Here is a 27,384-nt window from a genome sequence, read left to right as displayed (position 1 = left end):
TTAGCCCTCCAAATCTACTGGCTACTTTTTGTCCAATTCTGATCTTTATTTTTGTCTTAAAATAATTGGTGTGTTCCCATTATCCTTACTATTAATTTATCTCTTCTTTCCCTTTTTTTGACCATCTGTTGCTGTCCTACAAATAGCCAAGGTATGTTTCTATAAATCTGATATGATGGATAAAACGAATAACCAATATCCTGCTCCAGAAACTTCTGCAATGCGCTCCCATTTATTTATGTAATTTTCAAGGTGATTGGTGAAAAAGGCTGTTTCTCTGGGTTTTGAGAAAATCTGAAGTTAGGAGGCAGACACTGGTCATAGTTCATGGGCTACTACACAGTCAATTCAAAATGCTAATAATTTGTTTATACTGTAACTGGTTTTATTGAAACTGATTATCAAGCCTTGACATTATTATTTTTAAAAACTAGCAAAACAGCTTTTTCTGTTTTCACTTTAGTTCTGAGAACAGGGCTAGAGTTGTGCATATCTAACTGTGGCTCCTGACAAGCAGGTGACAAGTAGAAAATAGTGGTAGTCTTCCTCCTTAAAAGGTAGAGCAACCACCACTGTGCAAATTACAGTATGTTAAGCCTGTATCCTGCCTGTGTTCATGCTCTGCAATGAAACTGGAATGCTCCTTCCAGGACATAAGTCTGAGCAAAACGAAAGAGACCTTAGAATGTCCTACTGTCTGAGTATCCCTTTCATTCTCCCCAGTTCACTCTGAAGAACTGCCAATGGCTCGGTTGCAGGCTGAAAAAGTGACACGTTTTGACATCAGTGCACCTTTGAGCTCCACTCCCGAATTTGTCAGGGTTTACTCCCTTCGTTTCCAAACATTAGAGCAATTCAGCCATTGCTGAGAGTTCAATGCCTGAGTGTCAGCGTAGATCTACATGTTGGTTCGTCTGCACATTGCAAGTCTGGTGGATAGAGTTCCTCCTCTGATCTTTTAGCCTGGGGCTGTCTTGAGGAGGCATAGCTGAGGACTTGCTGGTGAAAAGTCTGTGCACTGACATGGACAGAGTTACACTTAACATACAACTTCAAACACCTTACTTTTTCCCCAAAACTTTTACCAACTTTTCACTAAGCTGGTACAGAACAATTTTACTTTATCCTCAGCTATTTGTATTTTTCAGTGGTGCTTTATATATTAGAATTTCTTGATGTGCTACAGATGAACTGTTTGCTTTCAGGATCTGGTATGTTTCTTATTACTTGGATGTACTGTAATGTCTTTGGATAGAAATTGATTCTGCATTAGCAAGTTTAAAAAAAATCTCTATGTTAAGTCCTAACTCTGTGGCCTAAAACTTAACTGTTAACAAAAGTAGAAAACAAGTGATACTTTTATTTGGTGATTCATGACTATTTTTGATATTTGACAAAGTGGAGATTTGCACACTTGTGGTAGAGATTGTGTCTTTGTGCTTGGATGTATAAACCTTTTGCTTTCATTGGATTATAACATTTTTTCTCTTAGTGGCTGCTCATGAGAGTTATTCAAAAATAATTTTCAAAACTTGTGCTTGCTTTGATCTACCACAAAGTGAAGTTTGCTTTTCTGTTATCTGTTTTATTGAAACCTTAGGCCGAAGTTCTGTGCAGCTAGCATACTTTCTGTAATAATTCATAATATTTACAAAGCATAAAAATAATCTCTCTAGTTTTAAAATGAAACTATTTTGATTATTCTTTTGTATGAGCCAAGTGCGGTGACGTATTATCTAAATCTCTACTGCATGTTTTCTTGAAAACGAGGTTATCGTTGTGGTTAGGTAAAAAGCAGTGACACTAAGTTCATGTTTGGAGACTTGTGCTGAAAACAGAGCCCATGAATAAAGTGCTGCTCAATTTAATGTTTTTAAAATTCTGATTGCTGATGGAGAAATAGCAAGTTTGGTGAATTATCATGTTAATTTTTATGCTTTAGTTTTACATTTGTCATTGTTGGAAATTTTAGTAATTGTTGAATCTTGATAGGGATTTGACTGTAAATTTTGAGAATTGTTTGGAGTACAAGTCAAGTGCTCTGATTAAAAAGTGAACTGATTTTAGGCAAAACATGAATCAAAATTTATTGAATAAATCTGAAATAAAATTATAAATAAGATTCAACTTATTTTAGTTTTCACTTAAACCCACATCAGAACCAATGCAAATTACACATGAATTAACAATAAAATGAAAGGTAAATTTCACCTGAAAAATTGAATACAAAAAAGATAAAATGTTATACAACCTTAAATATTTACTTCACTTCTTACACCTCCATAAGGTGCTACACAGTTCGATAATTTGTTGTTCTTTATTCTCACAGGGTGGGTTGGAGGTCCTATCTGACAGCATTACAGTTTCACATATGCAGTTAGCATTAACAAGGGATGCATCTTTGTCTTGGATTACAGTAGTCCTTGTGCAGCTTTCCAGAGTTCTTTTCCAAGTGATTAAAGAACAAGTTCCTAGTCATATTTTGACCATTTGTCCCTAAAACACTGCTGTTTAGCATCCCTGAGCTATTCAAACAGCTTTTCAGGTTTTAGCCAGCTTGCACAGTTATTCTGTGACACCTATCTTTATTTCTGCCAAACGGATAAATTGGCTTCACAATGAATGATTTGCTGCTGCTTCTCACACAACTTCTTTCTTTTTGTATCTACTTCTGAACATTATTTGCTTAGACACTTGAGCTATCTATTTGTACCTGTCCTTTGTGACCGGAGCTTTCCCCTGTGTCTTCCAGATACAGGTCATCTTTCTGAACTAATTCCTGTCAGTATTCCTTCCTGGTTAAGGCTTTCCAAGTCTCTCAGACTGGTTTTCTTTCGATCAGAGAAAATTAGAATTTTCTTCTTCAAACCATTAAAAGACCTTTTCAGTCATTCCTAAAAATAATGATAGATTCCACATACCAAGGCTCACATGAAGGAGATGGGAAAATTCAGTCTTGAAACCTTAAAATTGCCTTGGAAAAGTCACGGGTGACCAATCAGAGGTTGACCCTGTATGTATAATGGGAGAAATCAGTGATAAACTGTTGCTTTGGCTGTTTTCAATTCGCAGTTTGTTTCCCTACAGCATTTGATGCCAATAGAATCACTTGTGGTTCTAGTCAGCAGTGAATATGAGAGATAACTACTGTGATTGGAGGGGCAAGAAGCAACTGGGAAAAGAAGTGCTGGCAGTGAACAAGGTGGCAATCAAGAACCAAAACAGAACCTTTGGTGTTTACATTAATACAAGTGTCTCATTGGTTCCTGTCGTTGCCATTTGGCCTGTTATATCTTTTTCTGCCAAAACCCTTTGTAATTTTGAGCACCGTTATCCAATTGCACCGTAACCACCTTTGTTCTAATGACAGCAACTATAGGTTCTCTTGCCTTTCCGCATAACTGAAGAGTCGAAAAGTGTGGCGCTGGCAAAGCACAGCCGTTCAGGCAGCATCCAAGGAGCAGGAGAACCGCGTTTCAGGCATAAGCCCTAATTTCTTTCACTTTTCATGGGATGTGGGTAGATGTTGCTGGCAAGGCATTTTTGTTTCTCTTAATTGCCCTCAAACTGAGTAGTTGCTAGAATATTTATTGTTTTTCTTTGGGATCTAAATATTGCCAAAAAAGCCAGTATTTGTTGTCCATTCCTAATTGCCTTTGAACTGATTGGCTGCTTAGCCATTTCTGAGGCAGCTAAGGGTTAACCACATTACTGTCAGTCCGGAAGGACTTGTAAGCCAGACCAGGGAAGAATGGCAGATTTCCTTCCCCAAAGAAACAACTGTGAAAAGGTAGTTAGTGAGTCACATGTATTTTTATGACAATCAGTAATAGTTTCAAGGTCACTACTGTTGAGAATAGCTTTTAATTAATTGAATGCAAACTCTACGAGCTGTCATGGTGGAGTCTGAACCTTTATTCCCAGAACATCTGGATTACTAGGCTAGTGACAGTACTACTATACCATTATCTCCATTATCTCCTCCGAACTGTGGTATCCAGAATGAAACATGCTAATTTGTTAGTGACTTATAAATGTTTAGTGTAACTTTTATACTGTACATCCCAGGATCTTGCAAACTGAATGAGTTGTTTCGCCACTGACAAAGATTTGTCCATCTACTTTACAAGATATCTTTATTCCTGTACATCCTTTTACAGTTGTTTCATTACATTTATATTGCCTCTTCAAAATACATTATGTTCCATTTCTCTGCATTAAATTGCATTCTGAGATATGTCTACCCACTTCATCTGTCTCTCCTCCTGATGTCAGTTAACCATCTATGACACTGTTTACGACATTTCAGTTTTTTTCTTTTTATACTATAATAACGTTTCCACAATTTACAAAAGTGGGATATTTAATCTCTGCTCAATGTCACCTTGTTGAGGTTTACCTTATTTAAGTTATCAATGAGTTCATGTGATGTAAACATTTAATGATTCATACCCTCCTGAACATAAATGGGAACCAATGTACAAATGTTAGTCCACCTATGGCAAAGCTTAATGATTGAACATGTGTTAAATCATTGTTTGTGCTAATAAAGCAAATGTATTCCTACTAAAGAATTTATACTTCATATCATGCTGGTCTGTGAAAGTGTTGAGAATTGAGTACTTTTTTGTTACATCCTGAGTGTGTTAATAATTATTCAAGTCTTGGCAACTCTAGTAATGCAGAGCCTGAATTGTTCTATGAGAGTTTCACAACATTTTGACATGTTGAAATTGCTTGCTTCATTACTACTGGGAAATCTCTTTAGATGATTGTAAAATCGTTGTTGAGTTAAGCAGAAAAACCATGCAGAACTATGTGAAAACAATGAACTAAAGATTTTTATAGTCTGCTTGAGTCTAAATTCACAGCACACAACGTATTTAAATATAATTACAATGTCAGAGAAAAGTTTATAACAATTTTAATCTCTTCAGGAATATAACATTTGATAAAGTGCTTTTTTTGTTCAAATGTTGAAGTTTGAAAATTTTAGTGTGTCCATGAAAATCAAGGAATTTAAGATTAAGCTCTTAAAAATTGATCAAAGCATTTTATAACCAAAGAGAGAACATACCATCAGAATCAGTCATTACCTTTTGAATACTTTTAACATCTTAATATTTTGTAACAAATGAAAGCAAAACATGCTAACTGATTCCCAGGAATCATCAAATTGGGTAGTCTTCCTCCATCTTTGTATCAGGGAAGGCAGTTCAGCTCCTCTGTGTACTCTTGCAAGCTGGAAGATTGTGGTGCAGAGCTGTTTACAGGCTATAAACAATGACTTTGAAACTGGAAACAGCCCAGTGCTCTCCTGAAGATTGAGGGTGATTTTTGCTACAACAAAGCAGAATTTTACCTGGGCAAGAGATGTGCTTATATCTACAAAGCAAAGAACAACACTGTGATTCCTGGTAGTAAACCAAACAAGACTCATGTTATTTGGGGTAAAGTGCCCTTGATCGTGGAAACAATGGCGTGGTGCATGCAAAGTTCAGCAGTAACCTGCCCACTAAAGTTATTGGGTACAAAATTTGTGTGATGCTACACCCATTAATGATCTGTGGCACAGCTATACATAAGTTTTAAAAAAAAGCTTGTTGGCATTATAGTTAATGATGGAAGACAGTGGATACATGCAAATGAGGGCACTATGCTGGGAACCTTTGGTGTTTTGAATTTCCTGAACTAATGTCAATTCAGAAACTCTAAAGTAGCAGTATTGAGTACTGAAATACCACAGTTGCTTGAATCAAGTCAATGCTCACAAGTTATAGAATGAGTTAAAAAAAAGACTTGCATGGATATTATACCTTTCATCACCACCAAATACATCAAAACAATTCACAGTTGATGATGTAGCTTGTGAAATGAAGTCACTTTGGACAAAATATGCAAACATTTAAATTGCAAATTAAATTCAATGTAGATCATTCTAAATGTTGCACACAAGGAAAAATAGGCTAAAACTAAAATGAAAGTATGTCATGAAAGTGTTTACCTAGCTAACATTGAAACTGAAAGAGACCAAATCAAAATAAATTATATTGATATCATGTTTTCACAACCTTAGGGTATCCAAACTACTTTACAATCTATGAAGCCAGAGGAACTAATTATCAAACCTACCTTTTGCTCTGATTAGACTGCACTTTTACTGTCCTGAAAGTATACAAACATCAAATCATGAAGGCACTACAGAGCAGAGCTACACAACAGGGGGGAATGTTTGTATAAACCTGTGCTATTCATCTGACAAGGAATAGAGAGTATTATTCTAGAAATCTACAGTGTCATGAAGGGTGTGAAAAAATGTTCAAGAATGTCGATATTTTCAGACTTTGGGAGTAGAGCTAGGGTTGTAGCTTTAAACTGTTTGAAGTTAGTCTTAGGACTGACATCAGGATGATAGAAAGTCATGCCCAGATAATATCTCCCTGAATATCATTTAGGAACCAACAGGATATGGTAGTGGAATTAACATTCGCTCCTCTTTTGGTGGAAAATTAAAAAGATGGACTGGGATGCAAGATGGCGGCGACCCAGCAAGGCTGTGTCTATATTGCTCCTCCCAAGACTTGGGCAAAGTGGGCCACCTGTCTCCACCACACCTAATAAGTCATTTAAAATAGTTTTTATTTAATATAACTAGTTGCTCTGTACTAAATTTAAACAGTCTAGTCTCCTGCAAAAATGACTAAAGGGAAAGGTGCCCACAGTTCTCAGCACACAGGAACCCCTCCCCCACCCTACCCAGCTGCAGCAGAGGTGTCCGCAACTGCCCCGGGGGCCTTACCTATGGTGGCGAGCCTTGTGGAAGTAATTTCCAAACTTGACGTGAATATTGACGCCTTCATTGAAGAGTCCCGGACCAGATGGAATTCACTCTCGGTCGCGCTACAAAAGCACGACTGAGACATCGAGGAAATTGAGTGCCGAATCGGAGGGGCGGAGCTAAAGGCCGTGACCTCTGAGACTACCACAGAATCGGCCGTGGGTCGGGTCCGGACTCTGGAACAGCGAGTCCGGACCTTAGAAAATCACATCAACGACCTCGATTCTCGAGGTCATCAAAAAAATATTCGTTTTGGATGGGCCTTCCCGAACGGAAAAAGGAAGGCCAGCTTACAGCGTTCCTCGAGCAGTGGCTTCCACAACTGTTAAATCTGGAGGCTGGATCAGGCCAGGTTAGGGTGGAATGGGCCTACCAGGGTGCAATGCGCGGGCCTGGGTCGAACCAGTGCCCCCACCTGGTCCTGTTCTGGCTGCAGAGCTACAAGGAGAGGCAGATGCTCTTAGAAGCTTCCAGAAATCTTGGGAAAGGTCCCCAAGCCATGATTTACAAAGGATCCAAGATTATTCTATTCCAGGGCTTCTCCCCAGCTTTGGTCCGAAAAAGGAAGGCGTTTGACGAAGCGAAGAAGCGTTTAAGGGACTTAAACATTCAGTACTCCCTGCGCTACCCAGCGACGCTATGCTTTAGCCCTGAAGGGTCCGTGTACAACTTTGGATCGCTGGTGAAGGCCAAGGAATTTCTGGACTCTCTAAGAGTTAATTCGAGTGGTGAATGATGTTGTTCTGCCCTCACCACCCCCCACCCCGGTTCACTCCTTTTTTTACCTTACTGTTTAATATTATCTCCCGGGGGGGGGGGGGAGGGGAGAGGGGCGAGGTAGGGAGAGTGGTTTAGTTATTTGTTATTCACTTTCTGATTTTCTCCCCATATAGGCTGGGTGGTCTAGTTAATGTAGGTTCCTTATCCTATCTTATCTCTGTCTTTAAGAGCGGGACTGTTTTCCCCTGTTATTTTGTATTGCTATAGTTAATTATTATTTGTTGAGACTGTAATTTTATAGTTATATATGTTCATACATGGTATTAACATTACCAAATATATCTAGGTGTTGGTTGGGAGTGCGGGGTAGAGTACTCACTGTTAACTCTAGCTTTGTCGTATATTTGAATTTTCTTTATTCTATCGTGGGGTACCTGGGTCAAGGGTGTGGCACTGGTTAGGAGAGGATATGATGGGCTTTTGGAAAGGAAGTGATGCCCCCTGGGAACAAGGGGGAAAATCTCCATTTAAATATGTTTTATATTTTTTCTATTTAGAAATAGTGTTTTATTATATTGATGTGAGTATATTAAAGAACCTTTCTTTTTTGTGAATTTTATATGTTCTATGCACGGGATGTTTTGGATGGGGCTTCTTCTCCCGAGGGGTCTTGGACTTGCCCAGACGATTATTGTTAGTCAGTCGATTAAATGGTGTACCTGGAATGTCAAGGGGAGTAATTCACCAAACAAAAGGAAGAAAATATTATCAAACCTCAAGAAAGAAAGGGTTGATATAGCTCTCCTACAGGAGACACATTAATTGGATAAAGAACACTTGAAATTATGACAGGGTGGATTTGATCAGGCCTTCTTTTCTTCATTCAGCTCAAAAAGTAGGAGAGTTCTTGTCCTTATTCGGAAGAATCTCCCTTTCAAAATCCTAAATCAGATAAAAGACGAATCTGGACGATATATTCTGATTAAGGCCCTTACAAATGGAGAGGAATATGCAATCTTAAATCTGTATTGTCCCCCGGCACACCCTTTTAAATTTATAATGGAAGCCTTCTCCAAATTGATGGCTCTCTGCTCGTCATACAATTATAGGGGGAGACTTTAATTGTATTATGGATCCGGAAATAGATAGGATTCCCAAGAGTACTGCAGGAGTATCCCCTAGATCCAGACAATTGGTGGATTTGAACAAAGAATTAGGGGTACCTTATGTCAGCACTCTTTATAATTTATTACATGAAGTATTGGAAGAAATGGACAATCTACTTAAAACATGGGATCAGGATTTGGGCTGGAAATCTCCATAGAAATGTGGAATGACATTTGGGAAAATGCCAAAAAATCTCCATCTGCAACAGAACCCAGGCCATTCAGTTGAAGATACTTCACAGGGCCCATATAGCACCGGACCGATTGGCAAAATTTAAGGCAGGAGCATCTCCAATGTGTCCCAAATGTAAAACAGGTGGGCACTCTTGTGCACTGCTTATGGACTTGTCATAAGATCCGTAAATATTGGACTAAAGTAGCAAATGCCCCGACCGAAATCTTGGGAATGGAAATTAGAGTGGATCCAGTATCCCTCTTTTTGGGCTTTTCGAGTTTACCTTCCCTGGATGTGCACAGGAAGAGATTATTTTCCATTCTCTCTTTCTGTGCACGGAAAAATATTTTGGTAAACTGGGTGGCTGAGGGCCCTCCTGGACTTTCGAGTTGGCACAGAATGATCATAGAATATATTCCCCTTGAGTTCCTTACAAACATGGTGCACCAAAAAACCAAATTATTCTATAAAATAAGGCAGCCCTTTTTGAATTACACAGATACAGATATTTTGGCCATTCTATCAAGGGCTTTTATCTAATTGAGACAACGACCCTGGCTGGTCCGGGGCCCCTTGGGAGAGGAATCCCGCACGAATACGGGTTTTGTTACGATTTGATGTTAACACACTCCGAACATGTAGTTTACTACTTAATTTCTGTGTTATCCATTGTTTTTTCTTTTCTTGAGTAATGTAAGATTTAATCATACACTCTGGTTAGTTGTAGGTTACATTAGTAGTTAGTTGAGTTTTGTCTTTTTTTCTTTTCAGTATCTATTCTTTTGTTTGATAGATTTTGGCTATTATTAATTAAGATTTAATTGTATATCAGTGTTTATACTTGGTTTCTTTTATTTGTAAACTTGTAAAAACATGTTAAATTTTCAATAAAAATATATATTAAAAAATGGACTGACTGGTCTCACGTTGAATTATTCTGTGGGAATTGGTAGATTTGTGTGCTGGTCCAAATGAGTGAAGGAAATCGTAACTTTCTGATACAAAGTTACTACAAGAAGTGTAGACCATTCGAGTCACTGATTTCAATAAACTTCAAGCGTTGTTTGGGAAAAATCATTCAAATGTGACTGCTTACATATGGTCACCGTAATATAGGAAAAAGATAAGGAATCAAAGATTATGCACATTGGCTTGATAGTTGCTGCTTTCTGGTTCACTTTACTGTTGGTGTTATGTGTGTTTTATGATCTCTAATAGGTTGGGTATGTCTGAAGTTTCTTTTAAAAAAAAGGAGCATCTGTGTTTTGTTATGGTCTCACTGATTTGATGGGAATTGCTGTCTGTTGGGCGAATTTCTTTTCTATTTTGTACTTCATGTAGCTAAAATATATGCTTGCGCTCTCTTATATTTTTGAAAACCAAGATTTAGATTGTCCAGATCTAAAGCTAATTACACCGTGTGAAGGTAGAGTGGATGTTTAAAGTTGCTTGTTTCTACATCACAGCTCATAGCTTGCATGAGTATTTAGAACTAGCAACTCAATGTTTCTTTACAGATTTGTTTTTCTTCTGTCCTTTGGCCGTATACGCTCTTTCATATGTCATATCCTGATCAAAATGTTCAGCATTAATATAGAGTACTTTTAAATTGTGCGAAGGAGATATTGTTTGACTACAAATTACAATATGTAGCATTTAAAACTTGTCATATCACTGAGTTCTGGAAAATCTCATGACTGCAGCATGAATCAGCTTACATGGGAACTGAAACGAATGACTATCTGACCACAGTTAGGATGCATTTATTTTCCATCTGCAGTACATTGAGTAAACCTGACCCAAGTAGGAAAGTAAACCAGCAATATCAACAGTGGAATTAAAATTGCAGCATAACATTCCCGTTTATCTGGTTCTGGTGGAGTGAAAAAGCAGCAGAATTGGGAGCTGACTTTTGTTACAATAGGAGACTGTCTTTCTTGTGGCATATTCCAGCATTCGATAAGAAGAGTTAGCAGAGAAAAGTAAGTTCCACTTACTCTTGGACCTTGAAGATTAACCTATTAGTCTGTAGTCTAGGTTGGTTGATTTTTTTTTTACCTTTCATCTATTGCAGTTGAGCAACAAGCTTGTATGAAGAACAAAATTGGTCATTTGTGTGTACATTCACCAGCTATGAATATTTTCATTACTATTAAAAATAATTGAAATAATTCATTTGTTCTGTAATATGGTGTCAAATTTTGTTGTGACTTTTCTTGTATTATTGAAGATTTTGATGTATCTGGTGTAATGAATCTGAATTGGTGTTTGTAAGAAGCTTGTGACATTCAACTGTTCTTAAAACATCAAGGTTTGAATTGTTTGAACAAAAATCAAAATATTAACTTTTTGTAGGAGAATCCGTGCTGACAACATTAAGCATAATGTTTAACAGATATTTATCTAGGATGGCAAAAATTGGAAATGACTGGAGTATTATATCTAGTTTGCGTGACAATGTTAAATGTCATTAGATCGGTGTGCTGTTTTTACAAGTTTAAATTAGATATGATAACTTGGACTTTGGCTGACATGCACTGACATGACTTAGAGTAATTCTATTTTCATTGCTTACATAGATGAACAGAATACAAACCGAAAGGTTTATGGGGCACAAACAGCTTTCTCTGAGCCAAGTCTTTTTGTTGTAAGGATCCTATTATAACGCATCAAATGCTACCAACTGGCTGCAAACATATAATGTAGTATTGTAAGTTGTTAGATTGAAGGGAAATATTTTAGTAGTGTGCACATAATTATTCATTCAGCTTCCTTCAAAAGGTTTGGGAGAGTTAGAAGCAGATGTTATATGAATACTACTTAGGCCATCGGATTTCTTGTATAATAGTTATATCCAGTGAATGATTAAGAAGCATTTTTATTTCTGAAGTAATTTCTAGTTTTGCTCTTGAACACAACTTCTGTATGAATTCATTCAGCTTTTATTTGGTGTATGTTTTGTTCACCTGTGGGCAGTATAGTTCTATACTGCAATTTATCACTAGAAAGCTAAGCATTGTAAGAAAATTCTTCCTGCAAACATATCAGCATTTTTTAAAGCCATATGCGTTTAGATATTTTTAATCAACCTGGGCTAATGTGTTGGAACAAGTGGGACTTGAACCCAGGGCTTATGACTCAGAGGTAGGGCAGTATTACTGTGCCATCAGAGTCCTTGCAATTAATAATGCTTTGTAAATGTTGGCAGCTGGCGCCTTCAGCAGTGGGTGGAAATGTTTAATTGCTTGTTGTTCTTGTTCCAATACAATGTAATTTTAAATGATGGAGCAGTTCATTGGCTCTTTTCTTTACTACTGACCCCAACTTTCCCATCTATTTGGGGACCAGACAGGGATATCCTCCCAACTTAGACATTTCTCTTTGAGTATCATTGCAGGCAGGAAGAGATTCAAGACTGGCAGAGTACTGTAGTCACTTCCAGTTTTTGCCTCTCTATATTCAGTCTGTTCAGTATACTATTGTCCTTTTATAATGTCAGTACACATTCCTCGACACAAAATTCATGTTTTGATTACAAGTGCTTGAATTGTTTCACTTTTTAAAGGAAACTCAGACACTCAAATGTCATAAGCTACTTAGGAAAGCTGACTCTAACTCAGATTTATGGAAGATGTAATTTTAAAGGTCACTCGACAGTTGGGAGTGTTGTTTTAATAGTCCTAGATTGTTAGTTTATATAAGAATGCTTTGTCAGTACCTGTCATAACTCAAGCTTGAACTTTTCTGTGGTACCATTACATTTCAGAACTAGATGGCCCCCTCACCATTTTAGCTACAGTGGTATCACAGGAAATGACTATCTCAGACAGTAAATGACCAGCCACATTTCCTTGATCTTTGATAATGCCATTGCCTCTTTCCAATATGATAGCTACCGTTGAGTAAAAGATTAAATACGTGAACCATATCAGAACTGTGGTTACAGGAGCAAAACAGATTGTATTCTCTAAGGGTTTATAAGGATGTTGCCCAGGTTGAAGAATTTGAGCTATAAAGAGAGGCTGAACAGGCTGGAACTGTTTTCCTTGGAGTGTTGGAGGCTGAGGGATGACATTATAGAGGTTTATAAAATCATGAAGGGCATGGATAGGGTAAATAGATAAAGTCTTTTTCCTGGGTTGGGGGAGTCCAGAACTAGAGGGCATAGGTTTAGGGTGAGAGGGGAAAAATATAGAAGAGACGTAAGGGGCAATGGTTTCACGCAGAGGGTAGTACGTGTATGGAATGAGCTGCCAGAGAAAGTGGCAGAGACTTGTACAATTGCAGTATTTAAAAGGCATTTGGATGGCTATATGAATAGGAAGGGTTTGGTTGGATATGAGCCGGGTGCTGGCAGATGGAAGTAGATTGGGTTGGGATATCTGGTTGGCATGGACGGGTTGGGCCAAAGGGTCTGTTTCCATGCTGTACATCTCTATGACTATGAATGGCTCAATATCAGACTCCTAGATGTTTATTCAAGATCTAGAAGGCTCATTGTGGTTTAAGATTATGTAATAAGCAGCTGCTCCCATCTACCATTCAATAAAGCTTGACACACCTATCTAGGGAAGTTGACTTGATGGGCAACATGTCACTGAACACCAGATCTACCCCACCATGCACACTGGAGCTGCAGAATGCACTAATCATAAGATGCACTGCAGAAATTCAAACTCATTCTTTCTATACTGCATAGATCTCTGTTGCCAAGAAATTAGGAATATCACCTTCAAAATCTCCTTCAGATTATATTCTTGGGCATATACTAAAGGGTGAAAATTAACCTTAATTTACATGATAAAGTTCTGATTTTATACTTTAACTAAAAAAACCAAAACAGTGTCAAAATATAACATCACACGATTCATGTCAACCTTGGAAAAGATTATCCTAATTTCTTTTGTGAGACTCTTAATGCTTCTGTTATATATACCATAAATGCAGGTGCAGATATCCAAAACATGTGGCAATTAGCTGAAAGTGAGAGTTGATAAATTCACAAGAAAGGAAACAAGTCATCAGATTAAGCGGTTGTATTTCCTCTTTGAGTTAGTTTGAAGGAATATTAAATCAGTGCGAGAACTGAGACAGTTGCCTCTGACAGACATTGCATTTAATTTTGTGGTGGAGGATAAAGATGAAAAGTAACATGGGTGATGCGATGGAAAAAGTTTTCAGTTGTGTGTGAAATGAAAGAAAAAAAGAACTGGGAACGAAGGGTGTAAGTTAGATTGGAGTAACTGCATTCAATGTCAAGTCAAGTATAGAAAGAGAAATTAGGATAGCATTTCAACCACCAAGAAAAGTTGGGTTCTCATTCTGGTAGAGATTATAAAGATTGCCTGCTTGGAAACCCAACATCATTGCACTCATTTTCACCTTCCAGCTAGCATATAGAAAATCTCCACAGAGAAATTGTACAACTGCTTGACCTTTTTGCTCAAAACACTTATTCTGATACTGAGAGCATTTCCACTACTTTATAATTGTTCTCCAATATTTTGGAAGTTATTCTGCCTATCATGCATTTGGCTCACCTTAATCTGAACTTCACTGCTGTCAGCTTTCGCTTTAAGATAGATCTTAAAGCAACTGGAAAAGCACCACCAACAACAGCTCTCTTCAGCTTATGCTATTCCAGGATAAGAAATGGTGAACAGAGAGCTGCAGTTTGAAGTAAATGATATCCCCACAATAGGATATACAAACAGGATTCACTAGAGGTTCAGCCTTTCAAAGCAGGTCCTTGCTGACACGTACAGCCTGAGGGTCAGGTGAGCATGCATTACCTGTGTCCATCATGGACCACAGACTTGAATGTTTTTTACCTCAGGCTTGCAAAAATTACTATGCAATAGTACATGTCCCAGGTTACTAATGTGATATTTGTCAACTTTTGTTTTGATCCATTTAGATAAAACGATAGTTTCAGTCCAGTTTTTATTTTACTGCCCAGAGGCCTCTTGGGACTTAATGTGTCTGCTCCCTTAGGCAAGTCGGACATAGAGCCATCACATCTATATCTGTTGCTGAATTTCCATGTGGATCAGGGGAGGTGATGGCCTAGTGGTATTATCATTTATCCAGAGACACAAGTCATGATCTGAGAAACCAGGTTCGAATCTTGTCACAGCAGATAGTGGAATTCGAGTTCAATAAAATTCTGAATTTAGAGTCTAATGATAACCATGAATCCATTGCCAATTGTTGGGAAGAAGTCCATCTGGTCCACTAATGTCCTTTAGAGATGAAAACTGCCATTCTTACCTGGTCTGACCGACATGTGACTCCAGACCCACAGCAATGTGGTTGATTCTTAACTGCCGGCTGGGCAATGAATGCTGGCCTAGCCAGTAGCACTGTCATTCCACAAATGAACAAAAAGAATCATAAATTTCCATTACAGTCAAGGTGCCCTGAGCTGAATCAGCAGTCTTCACCAATCGGAAGTGATCACATCAATGTTCAATTGGTATGTGACCACAAGAAGATTATAATGCTTGTTTATTGCTAAGATAGTAGTAAATATAGACAATCAAATGTTAAATTCTGTTATCTTAGAGTCATAGAGTTGTACAGCATGGAAATAGACCCTTCGGTCTAACCCGACCATGCCGACCAGATATTGTAAACTAATCTAGGCCCATTTGCCAGCATTTGGCCCATATCCCTCTTTGTGGGCGGCACAGTGGTTAGCACTGCTGCCTCACAGTGCCAGAGACCCAGTTCAATTCCCGCCTCAGGCGACTGACTGTGTGGAGTTTGCACGTTCTCCCCGTGTCTGCGTGGGTTTCCTCCGGGTGCTCCGGTTTCCTCCCACACTCCAAAGATGTGCAGGTCAGGTGAATTGGCCAGGCTAAATTGCCCATAGTGTTAGGTAAGGGGTAGATGTAGATGTAGGAGTATGGGTGGGTTACGCTTCGGCGGGGCGGTGTGGACTTGTTGGGCCGAAAGGCCTGTTTCCACACTGTAAGTAATCTAATCTAATCTAAACCCTTCCTATTCATATACACATTCATATGCCTTTTAAATGTTATAGTAGTACCAGCTTCCACTGGCAGCTTGTTCCATGAATGCACCATCTTCTGCATGAAAATGTTTCTCCTTTGGTCCCTTTTGAACCTTTCTTTTTTCACTTTAAACCATGCCCTCTAGCTTTGGACTTCCTCACCCCTGGGAAGAGACCGTAGCTATTCACCATATCTATGCCCCTTTTGATTTTTATAAACCTCTATAAAGTTACTCCTCAGCCTCCGGCGCTCTAGGGAAAATAGCCCAAGCCTATTCAGCCTCTCCTTACAGCTCAAACCCTCCAAACATAGCAACATTCTCGAAAATCCTTTCTGAACCCTTTCAAGTTTGACAACATCCTTCTTATAGTAGGGAGACCAGAACTGCATGCAGTATTCCAAAAGTGGCCTCACTCATGTCCTGTACAGCAGCAACATGATCTCCCCACTCCTATATTCAATCCATTGCCCAATAAGAGCAAGCTTACCAACTGTCTTCTCTATCCTATCTACCTGCAACTCCACTTCCAAGAAACTATGAACTTGCACTCCAAGGCCTTTTTGTTCAGTAAGACTCCCCAAGATCTTGCTATTAAGTGTATAAGTCTTGCCCTGATTTGCCTTTCCAAAATGCAGCACCTCACATTTATTTAAATTAAACTCCATCTGCCACTCCTCGACCCAGAGGCATCAAGATCCTGCTGTATTTTAAGGTAACCTTCTTCGCAGTGCACTGCACGTCCAATTTTGGTGTCACTGCAGGCTTACTAAGCATATCTCCAATGTTCACATCCAAATCATTTAAGTAAGTGATCAAAATGGATGCAGCACCAATCCTTGTGGTACACCACTGGTGGCAGGTCTCCAGTTTGAAAAAAACCCTCCAACACCACCCTCTGTCTTCTACCTTCAAGCCAGTTCTGTATCGAAATGGCTACTTCTCCCTGTATTCCATGTGATCTATACTTGCTAATCAGCCTGCCGTGAGGAACTTTGTCAAACGCCTTAACCAAAATCATCTTGTTGTTACACCTAAGTCTTTTCATGGATGAAAATGGCTTTTAAATGAAGCATGACTACTAACCTAAAATAGCTGCTGTGATCACAGATTAAGTCTCGAGAGGCTTATGGGCAGTAAAAAAAAACTGGACTGAAACTATAGTTTTATCTAAATGCATCAAAACCAGGCAACTGAGTGACTGCCTAGAAATTCACATCTCCTATCTTACTTTACATGTGTAGGATGATTTCACATATTGCCAGATGAAAAACATATTTGCAACTTCCCTCTTCCCACCCCCCCTTTTGATTTTTTCTCTCTCGCTTTCTCCCCCTCCCCCCTTGCGCGTGCTCTCTCTTCCTCTTTCGCTCCTGTTCTCACTTTGTTTTTCTCTGTCATAATTTTTCTCTCTGTTTCGTGCTCTCTTGCTCTGTAAATTGGAAAAGGCAGTATTGAATCTTTGAAAGGAAACTGAACAGGTCTAGCAGCGTTTGTGGAGAGAGAAACTAAATTAACATTTCTCCTCCTTCAGAACAAGCCTTTATCCATGTTATTACGTACTTGAACTAGTCAGGAGTCAAAAGCAAACATCTCTAGGTCACTTTTTTTTATGTGACCAAGCAGAGCATGTTTCATTAAGAGATCATTTTTGAAGCAATGATTATAGTGTCAGTAGGTTGAGAGTAGTATGGAAAGTGACAGGAAATAATCAAAGCTAGAGCTTATTTAGTGGAAAATGGATACATTTTATAAGGTTCATGAGACCGGTAAATAAGATAAAGTGTTGGGGTGCTTTCCTTCATTGATTGAGGTATTCAAGAACAGGGATACAACACCGGAAATATATAATGTGTTGGTTAAGCCACATCTAGAATTTTGTGAAGAGTTCTGGTCACCACGTTACAAGAGGACATAGTACAAAGAAAATGTAAAAGAGTTGCCAGGGCTTCAAAATGTTGTTATGAACTAGAGGCTCCTCAAGCTCCTGGGTAATTCGGAAAAGGCAGGAGGCTTGAATATATTCCTTTTATTTGCAGAGAGCATGCTCCTGTTTTTGAATATCTATGAATGTATAAATAAGCCTTATTGTATACATGATTGTCTTAAATCAGTTGTTAGTCCTGCTTTTAATGTGTCCGGAATTGTTCAGCAAGTGCTGCTCAATCATGGACTTGTATCTAAGAATAGCATTTTCATTTTGTGTTTGCAACTGCATGCTGGTTGAGTATGAACTGTACTTGTTACATCACTTTGTTTAATTTGATCATTGGAACTTGTGGCCCACATACCTACATTGTACTGACATTTAAACCCATATATGACATGTAATGCCTGTAACTTTTTCCATGGTAATGCCTTGGTCAGTTGGAGTCTACTTGCAAACCGATCACTATTCTCTTCCTTCTGCATTAAAGTTATTGTGATTATTTGAAATTTGACACATCTTGATGAGTGCAACAAGTCTCTATTCAACAATATTCATGCTCTATTTTACCAAATAACTGTTCAGAGGAATGGTTCCAGTGACACATTGGTAACTTACAGTGATAAATTGGAGAAGATGAAGTTGTTCTTGCTTATGAAGATAAATTAAACTTTGGTAGAGGTAATCAAAATCATGAGTAGATAGAGAACCGTTCCCATCACTAGTAGAAGGATTGAAAATTAGAACAACAGAGATTTAAAGTAATTGGCAAAATCTGTTTTTGACAGATGCTTTAAGTTCTGAGGGAGGATATAGTTCTGAAGTCTGTCCTGGCATGTGGGTTGTGGCATCCTTCATAAGCTGAGGCATTCTGATTAGCAAAGATACTTTTGTGAATTTTTTCTTCATTTGACGTAGGTTTGTTTGTCAGAGGAAAGGAAAAAATATTTTATCATTCAAGCACACAAGCCACATTTTAACTGCAGATTTTGTGAGAATTCACCTTTTTGTGTTATTTCTAGCAGCTACTGGTCAAGGCCTTGTATTTGGCAGGTAAGGGAGGGACTTGCAAAGTTGGAATGTGTGTTAGATGATGCCATTTGAACTCAGCTACAAGAGCTAGTAAGGCCCTCCTGTTCTTTGGCAGTCATGTAGCTTAATTACCAGAAACTGGTTTCTTGTTGTCTGTCTTTTCACATGACAGTGTTAGGACGGTGAGGTTATGGATTTTAGAATGAAGTCATAAAATTTATCATATCAAATTCAAATTTGGCTAATGCCAGAAACATTGTATTACAATTCACTTCCTGGGATCTGTATTTTTATTGGATGATGTATGGGGAAAAATATAAACCTAAAGCCCATGAGGGAGGTCAACATTTTTTTAATAAACAAAATACTTATTTCCTGCATTTTCAAGAAGGTGGCACTTTGTTGATGCTTGTAGAAAGACATCACCACTAGTATTATTCTTAAGAAAGACTAAACTCATTAGAAAAACAGTATTCTCCCCAGTACATTACACACATTACAAAATCTCCTCACACTTGCTATCACAACTAAACTAGCCACAAGTACTGGGTATTCTACAATTAGTAACTGATCTCCTGCCTGCACAATCTCTGCTCCCATCCACAGGACAAAAATCAGGGGTGTGCTAGAAAACTCACTTTGATAGATGGGGTTGCAGGTCCACTAAGGCAGCTCAGAACTATTTAACAGTGCCACAAGATGGCAGGTGCCAGCATAATGTGAGAAATGTAACATTGATTACCAGTGATGAAGAGGTTAAGGGTGTAATGATGGGTGTGAGGGTGTTAATCAAATAGACTGCTCTGTCATAAGGGTATAAAACATCAACAATTCCCAGTTTAGATTTTATAAATTCTACTTATTAGCAAAACTTTCTCTAGTCCCTTCTGAGGAGAGGGACAGAGGGAAAGAAATATTGTTCTGATGGTATAATTTACCTAATTGTTTATCCATTTTCCGCCCATATATTGTGTACCCTGTTTTAGGGAATAATTTGAAATATCCACTTCATACTTCTGAACTGTTTAAATAGAAAGTGGAGAAAATAGTTTCTTTTTTTGTCCCACTCTATTATTATGGATTACTGCATATGCTTGTATGAATGTCAACTTTTGGAAACTAACCTTTTACGTCAGAAGTCACTTTTGCGCAGTTCATGTTTTCCACATGTGGTTGATTTGGATCCCAATTGAAAATTAAAAACAGTGCTTCAATAAATTAAAATAAAAATATGACATGAGAATTCATATTAATCATAGTATATTCATTTTATGACATTATGAACTATCTTTCTTATTAATTATTATAAGATGATTAATTTTTGTGTATTTACTGATAATTATTTTCTTTCCTGTTTATAAATTTACAATTAAATTGAACCATTACAGCTCTAAGATTATTCTTTGGTTGTGAAATCCCAGGGCTTTGATCCATTTGAAACAAAAAGTTGAAACAGGTTTCTTATGAGATCAAATTTTTTACCAGTATGTATGGTAACGCCTGTTAGTCTGCTGTTCCAAGTCTATACTTGTTGATTCCTCACCTCAGTAACACTTTTGAGCTGTGCCTGAATTTAGTTTTCACCTGTATTTTCCAACAAAGATCTTTGGATAGCCATGAGGAGCACAAACTTGATTTCTTCTTGCTCTTTGTGAGCCCATGATTTATGAAGTCACAACATTGTCTCAATCCTCACCTACACTGAGACTTCTTCAATGGTAACTAGGTATCTGAAAATGGATAAGATAGAGTCATAGAGTTGTACAGCATGGAAACAGCTCCTTTGGTCCAACTTGTCCATGCTGTTCAGATATCCTAAATTAATCTAATCCTATTTGGCACAAATTCCTCTATCCTTTCCCATTCATGTACCCATCCAGATGCCTTTTCAATATTGTAATTGCACCAGCATCTCCCATCATCTCTAGCATCTCAATCCATACACGCAACACACTCTGTGTGAAAAGGTTGTCCCTTTTATATCTTTCCCCTCTCACTTTAAATCTATGCCCACTAAGTTTTGGATTCCCCTATCTGGGGGGAAAAGACCTTGGCTATGCCTTCTATCCATGCCCCTTTTGATTTATAAATCTCTATATGTAACCTCTCAATATCTGACTTTCCAGGGAAAATAGCCCCAGTCTATTCAGCCTCTCTCTATAGCTCAAATCCCATATCCGGCAACATCCTTGTAAATCTTTTCTGCAATGGTATCTTAATAGCTGTGTTTGTATTCAAAGCCTCCCACTATTTGGAGCAAACCGTGCACAATAGCTTCTATAGATCCATGTTTATTCACACTTTGGTGAAGCATTATTTTCAGTGTTAAAAGTTGTACCTCAATTGTTTTGCTTTTTTGGGCAAGGGAACCTAATTAGATTCCTAATTACCATTATAAAAACAGGAAAGCGAGCATATAAAGCAAGTAACAATGTTCATGTCAGTGATTATTTGTGAATAAAACGTTTGCCTTTAGTACAAGGGCAACATTTCTAGTTTTTTTATGGTTGCATCACCTATGGTTTTCTGGCAGTTAATCTGTGAATAGGTGGTGCTTTACCACTGAAATGTAATTAATGAATCTCCTGGATTGAAAGCTTACATGAGTAGAAAATAGGAGCTAGTTTGATGTTTCAAGGGCAACTACGCATGTGCAAAGGAATCACAGCACCATATTTTCACTGAAAATGTAGACTCTGTATCTTTATTTAGTTTGTAACAGGCAATTTAATTCTGATGCTTTAGATCCCCGGTGTAAACTTGGTATTTACTCATTTAGGCCAATTTGCAAGGAACATTTTTAAAACAATAACTACGTGCAGACATTGGGAGATGGAAAGCTCACACAACTAAACCTCTTGCTATCTCTTGCCAGTAAGCACATGTATCGGAGTACAAAGTTAAAAAAAATCACACAACACCAGTTTATAGTCATTCAGACTTATTTGGAATCACTAGCTTTCAGAGCACTGCTCCTTCATCAGGTGGTTGTCATAGGCCCCATTATTTCTATTCAGTGATTTTCTATTAAGTGAGGTATTGCTGAAACACAGCTATGGCATTATAGGACAACTACCTGTACTGAAATGTATTTGATTTCTTTCCATGCACACCATTCTACGAGGAACAAGCTAGTAAATGTTTGGCTTTATTTCGTTTGGTATAATATTTATAGTATATAAAATGAAGCTTTTTAAAGATCTGGGGGAAAATCGAGGGTTTGTCCCAATCTAGATTGCAGATTGGAAGTCAGCTGAATTAAGTGAGATTGAATTTGTGGCTGAGGCCCTGAAGAATGGTGTTTCATATAGAGTATTGATTTCAAACATACCAGGACAGACTAGGTATTTCTACTCAATCTGTCTGCATTGAGTTGAGATAATGGGGTCTGGTTTCTTTGCAAACAAGACTTTGTTTTCTCTGTGCTTATTGAAATTCATCTGTATCCCCATAGTTGTTGATTAATCTACAGAAAAATGGGATTCCTTTACAGATTTAATTTCTATTATCACTAAAACACTTTTTAAGAATTGAGCAGTTTGCAGTGGTTGAAATGTTAATTTAAGCATGACCTAAGGACGTTTAGTAATTTTGTTGAACCACTCTGGTCTGGTGGTAGCAAAGTACCCAAAATTTAAATGCGGTTTTGCACAGTTTCTTAGTACAAAGAAAGTGCACTTTTGCGATTAAGGTCAAAGCAATATGTTTTGTAGCACATAGCAGATCTAGTTTATGCAGTACTTCCCACTCAGTTCTCTGAAAAATGGGTGGCAGGCAGCTGTCAGATTCACTTTGAAGCCTCTGCAAGCTGAATGGGGCTAGCTAAGAAAAGCCGTAATCTTCAAAAGCTTTATAAAGATCAAAATATACATTATTGTGAAATTAAAAACCCAACTCAGTGTGTTTTTCATCTTGATATCCTGCCTTTTGAGATTATTTCCCATTGTTGAATGAGCTTGATAAAGATCAAGAAGATTGATCAGCTTTCATAAAGACACTGTCTTAATGAAGCCATAATTTGGTTTCTTTACACGAGTACTATACTTAATCTGGCAAATAACTTTTTTTTTCTGGATTTACAAATTTCTTGTCTCTATCTGCATCTAATGTAGTGTGAAGTGATCAGTAAACCTTTTATAAAAATCTCTTCGGGCTGATACAACTTTGTCATGCTGGGAAACTATTGACTTCCTTTTGGCTGATTTCTCTTGAGGCATCTCAGTTGTCTGAGTGCTGAAGACTCAGCATGGGAGAAATTATTGACACGCTCATCTTCCTGGTAGTAAAAATGCTCACGCCTTTATTTTGGCTGTGTTTTGTTGCTGTTAATGAAGTTTATTGTTTGGAGTACAAAATTATGAATAACATTTTGAAGTTGAAGGAGAAAGAACTTAGTTTCTTATTAAACCTACCTATGATCCAAATGAGTTTTAACGATCATTCAGAGCTGACAAGCCATGACAAAAATCGCATTAGCTCCTGGCCAAATTTTTTCAACATAATGGAATTGAAGCCATTGTTAGCACTTACTTTGCAAATTTTTCCCTCTGTTTATTCTCAGTGGTTTATAATCCGTTTGACGAGATACAAGTCAGCTTTGCACACGCTTGCATTTTAACATTAGGAATTGACTTTTAATGATCTGTATTGTACATAGTTTGCTCTTTGTATCTTAAAATATACATGTTTAAATATTGAAAAGTTTAACCCTTTGTCTGCTTTTGCAGGAGATGGATATCTTGGTGTTTAGCTGTGTTCTGGACAAAGAAAACCACACTGGTTAGATTGGTACAAAGAACAACATTGGAGTGATTACTGTGTGAAAAGACTTGTACATCTTTTTCAGGATGAAGAAAATCAGCCTTAAAACGATCAGAAAATCTTTTAACTTAAACAAAGGAAAAGATGAAAATGAATTTGTGGTCGTACAGCACCAGTCACTTGTCAATGATTTTGGGAAGGAAGATTCTCTCTTTAGTTGTTATGGGAAAGATTTGGCTGGTAATGATCTAAATAAAGCAGACGAAGATGATAAAGGACCAAAAAATAAATCAAAAGGTGAAGGTTTGATGGGCACATTGAAAAGGAGGCTTTCTGCAAAGCAGAAACAAAAGGCAAAAGGGAATTCACCTCCTCTTAACTTGGAAGATGATCGATTTTCTTCCTCTTCAACTCCAGCAAGTATTAATGACTTAAAAACTCAAAGACCCTTAAGATCCACCTCACTTCGGGGCCATCATTATAGTCCTACACCTTGGCCTTTACGATCAGCCAGTTCTGAAGAGACCTGCATTAAGATGGAGGTTAAGGTCAAAGCATTAGTCCACAATAACAGCCCAAACCAGGCATTAAATGGCGTTCGTAAGGAGTTCCATGATATGCAAACAGATCGTGTCTTTCAGGAACAGAGCAATACAATTGAAGAAATTGAGCCCCAAAATGACAGTTCTAATTTGAATACTGATGAATCTTGTCATGTTCCTGTGGTTATTGGACTGATGCCTCAGAATTACATTCAGTACACAATGCCTTTAGAAGAGGGAATGTTTCCTATGGAAGGGTCCCGTACCTGTTGTCTTGACAATCCATTGCCAATGGAAGTTTCATCAGTGCCATCCCATCTATGTAGCAGCCCACTACAGACGGATGAAGGCCATATGGTCCCAGATTTAGTGGTTGCTTCTGATATATTCTTGGACCCACCTGTAAATGGTCTTTTGATTGGTACAACTGGTGTCATCTTGCCGAATTCAAATTCTAATCATGTTGATCTTCCTCCGCTATCTCCACTCCTACCTCCAATTCCAAATCAAATGCAATTGACATTTCCTGGGTTTGGTGGTACAGCAGCTCATGTAGCAGAAAGAGTTCGTCATCATTTGAACTTTGATCCAAATTCTGCTCCTGGAGTAGGGAGAGTTTACGACTCTGTACAAAATAATGGTCCAATGGTGGTCACAAGTCTCACTGAAGAGCTGAAAAAACTTGCAAAGCAAGGGTGGTACTGGGGTCCCATAACGCGATGGGAGGCAGAGGAGAAGCTTGCCAATGTGCCTGATGGTTCTTTTCTTGTACGTGATAGTTCTGATGACCGTTATCTTTTAAGTCTGAGTTTTCGTTCACAAGGCAAAACTCTTCATACTAGAATAGAACACTCAAATGGAAGGTTTAGCTTTTATGAACAACCCGATGTGGAGGGGCACACATCTATTGTAGAGTTAATTGAACACTCAATTAAAGACTCTGAAAATGGAGCATTTTGTTATTCTAGGTCTCGCCTACCTGGCTCCGCAACTTATCCTGTAAGACTAACAAACCCAGTCTCCCGATTCATGCAAGTGCGCTCACTACAGTATCTGTGTCGTTTTGTTATTCGTCAATACACTCGAATAGACTTAATTCAAAAACTGCCTCTGCCAAACAAAATGAAGGATTATTTGCAGGAGAAGCACTACTGAAAAGTTTTGAAATCTTGCAGATTGATTGCACTTTTGGAACTGGAATGCATTGGAATTTTTAAAAAAATATAATTTATCAAAAATTAGATTTAAGAAGTTGTTGTTTATGTGCTCCTTCATTTTGTAATCACAGGCCTTTGTTCTCGTTCTCTTATCCTCCTTCCCTTCTCTCCACAAGCCACCCAACACCTGTTGAGCATGGTCTACTATTTGCCAAATTGTCACCCCATTTTTCACATTGAGCTGCAACATTATTTTCTCAATCACCTATGAAAGACTGCCACAACCAATCCACACCCAGTTTTTATAAATTTTAAACTGTTAACTGCAGATTTGCAAAACTGTTCTCAAGAGCTACATTGAAGACCTAGTCCCTTGATTATGGCCATGTTGTGCACAGTATTCTGTGCAGGCTGGTTTTATTCAAGAGCAAGTGACCTTTCAGCAGCAGTATGTACCAAATGAGATAACACCTCGGCAATTTGTCTTTAAAGCCAAGCCATTGAAAAAAATCACTGGAGTAAAACAAGACAATGTATTCAGTGTCTTAGGTGGTACACGGGGTAAACAGTGTACTATTTGTTGTTTAATTGGCTGTGTGCTGACATTATCAGCAGCTGGCAACCTGGAGTGTTGTATCTTGTCACTTTTCCTCTGTAGAGAATTACTGTAATTCTGACAAACCTTCCTTAACAGACTTGTGTATGAGTCCAAAAATTTGTGTTTTTTACAATTGGAAATGCTTATCTTAACATTCTTCTTTTAAAGGGGAATTTGTTCTTTATACTCCTTAATTCAGAATTTTCAGTTTGATTTGAAAGATAGTTTCCAAATGCCTTGTTAATGTAGAGCACAACATAGATTTATTTTCACACATCTGGTTTACACATAGGGTTCATATGCCAGTTTGTGCTTGTCTGCCCCCGGACCAATTTTGGAAAGGACCATCATGCCAGTATTTCTTTGAGTAATGGTTTGAAAACCAGTGGGAGACCACATTAAACACAGTAAATATTGAAGAGTATTATCCCTGGTTTTAAAGGGAGCTGATGAGCTTTATTTGCCAATTTCAGAATTTTTTCAAAATGGTTGTAGGATATCAACATTAATTTCTATGAGGTAATATGGAATGACTTTTTATGGATTTGTTTGTTTTCAATGGAGTAATATGAATTGTAATTTGAATATCATGGTTCAGGACTTTGAACAATTACTCAATGTCTGTGTATCCTTGTAATCACCAGGTAAAGATTGGTTAATCATACCAGTGAAGTAAATTGGATGTTTTGTGATTTTTATCAGTTGGCATATTATTACTCTAGTTCATTTGTATTTTAATAGACCAACTGACTGAAATTTAGCAATAATTTCTTTTCTTTTCCACCTTCAGTTGAAGTACTTTGTGCACTTTTAGGTTGTGTATTTTTTTGTTTCATATTTTCCTGTATTGCCATATAGAAAACTTCTGTAAGTGTACAGGCAAAACTGTTCCTATAAAATCATTTGTAATATGCCAATTATTAGTGTGTGCTGTCATTCATAACTGACACAACACCTTATTCTTGTTTGGTCTTACACAATAAGCATCACGCAAATGTTAAACTTTGACTTTTTTTTACCATTTCAAGCATCAACAGGTTTTAAAATATAAGATGAAAGCTGATAACTTCCAAGCTCATACAATCTTCTGTTTTTTTGGAGCAGTCTTCATTTGAACAAACTTATTTACACTAAATGTATACAGTATGTTTTGGGTAACAGGTATTTTGTATGTTTCTACGTAAGTATGTAATCATATTAACATTGTTCCTTTAGTTTAAAAAAGAACAGAAAAGCATTACATGGTTTACACATGTTTAATGCTTAATGAGATGTACAGTGTTAATATGTAATTTAAAAATGGTAAAAATGTTTTACATCTGAAGTTTACATTTTTATTTGGTGTTGAGTAGGAAAACCTTGAAGTTAAACAACCTTCCGAGCTCTCCTATATCCTGGTATTGTGGTATAGTTGATGCAATACCTGCTGGATTTGTTTGTTTGCAGTGTGGTGAAAA

The 27,384-nt window shown here is 37.7% G+C and overlaps 1 protein-coding gene and 1 pseudogene across 3 annotated transcripts in view; both read left to right on the top strand.

The window, feature by feature from the left end:
* socs6a (suppressor of cytokine signaling 6a) overlaps window positions 1-26,847 on the top strand; it is a 54,466-nt gene extending 27,619 nt beyond the window's left edge. For all 3 annotated transcript variants that reach the window (XM_072570661.1, XM_072570662.1, XM_072570660.1), the window contains one exon: window positions 23,597-26,847. In XM_072570661.1, the coding sequence (XP_072426762.1) occupies window positions 23,717-25,327 (1,611 nt within the window). In that variant the 5' untranslated portion in view covers window positions 23,597-23,716 and the 3' untranslated portion in view covers window positions 25,328-26,847. The remainder of the gene's footprint in view (window positions 1-23,596) is intronic.
* On the top strand, window positions 2,194-5,592 carry LOC140476796 (large ribosomal subunit protein eL33-like; annotated as a pseudogene).
* Window positions 26,848-27,384: the final 537 nt, after the last annotated feature.

Source organism: Chiloscyllium punctatum, chromosome 5, assembly GCF_047496795.1.
Source record: "Chiloscyllium punctatum isolate Juve2018m chromosome 5, sChiPun1.3, whole genome shotgun sequence".
NCBI classification, from domain to species: domain Eukaryota; kingdom Metazoa; phylum Chordata; class Chondrichthyes; order Orectolobiformes; family Hemiscylliidae; genus Chiloscyllium; species Chiloscyllium punctatum.
The sequence above is the reverse complement of the archived record's forward strand: the minus strand, read 5'-3'. Positions and strand labels throughout refer to the sequence as shown.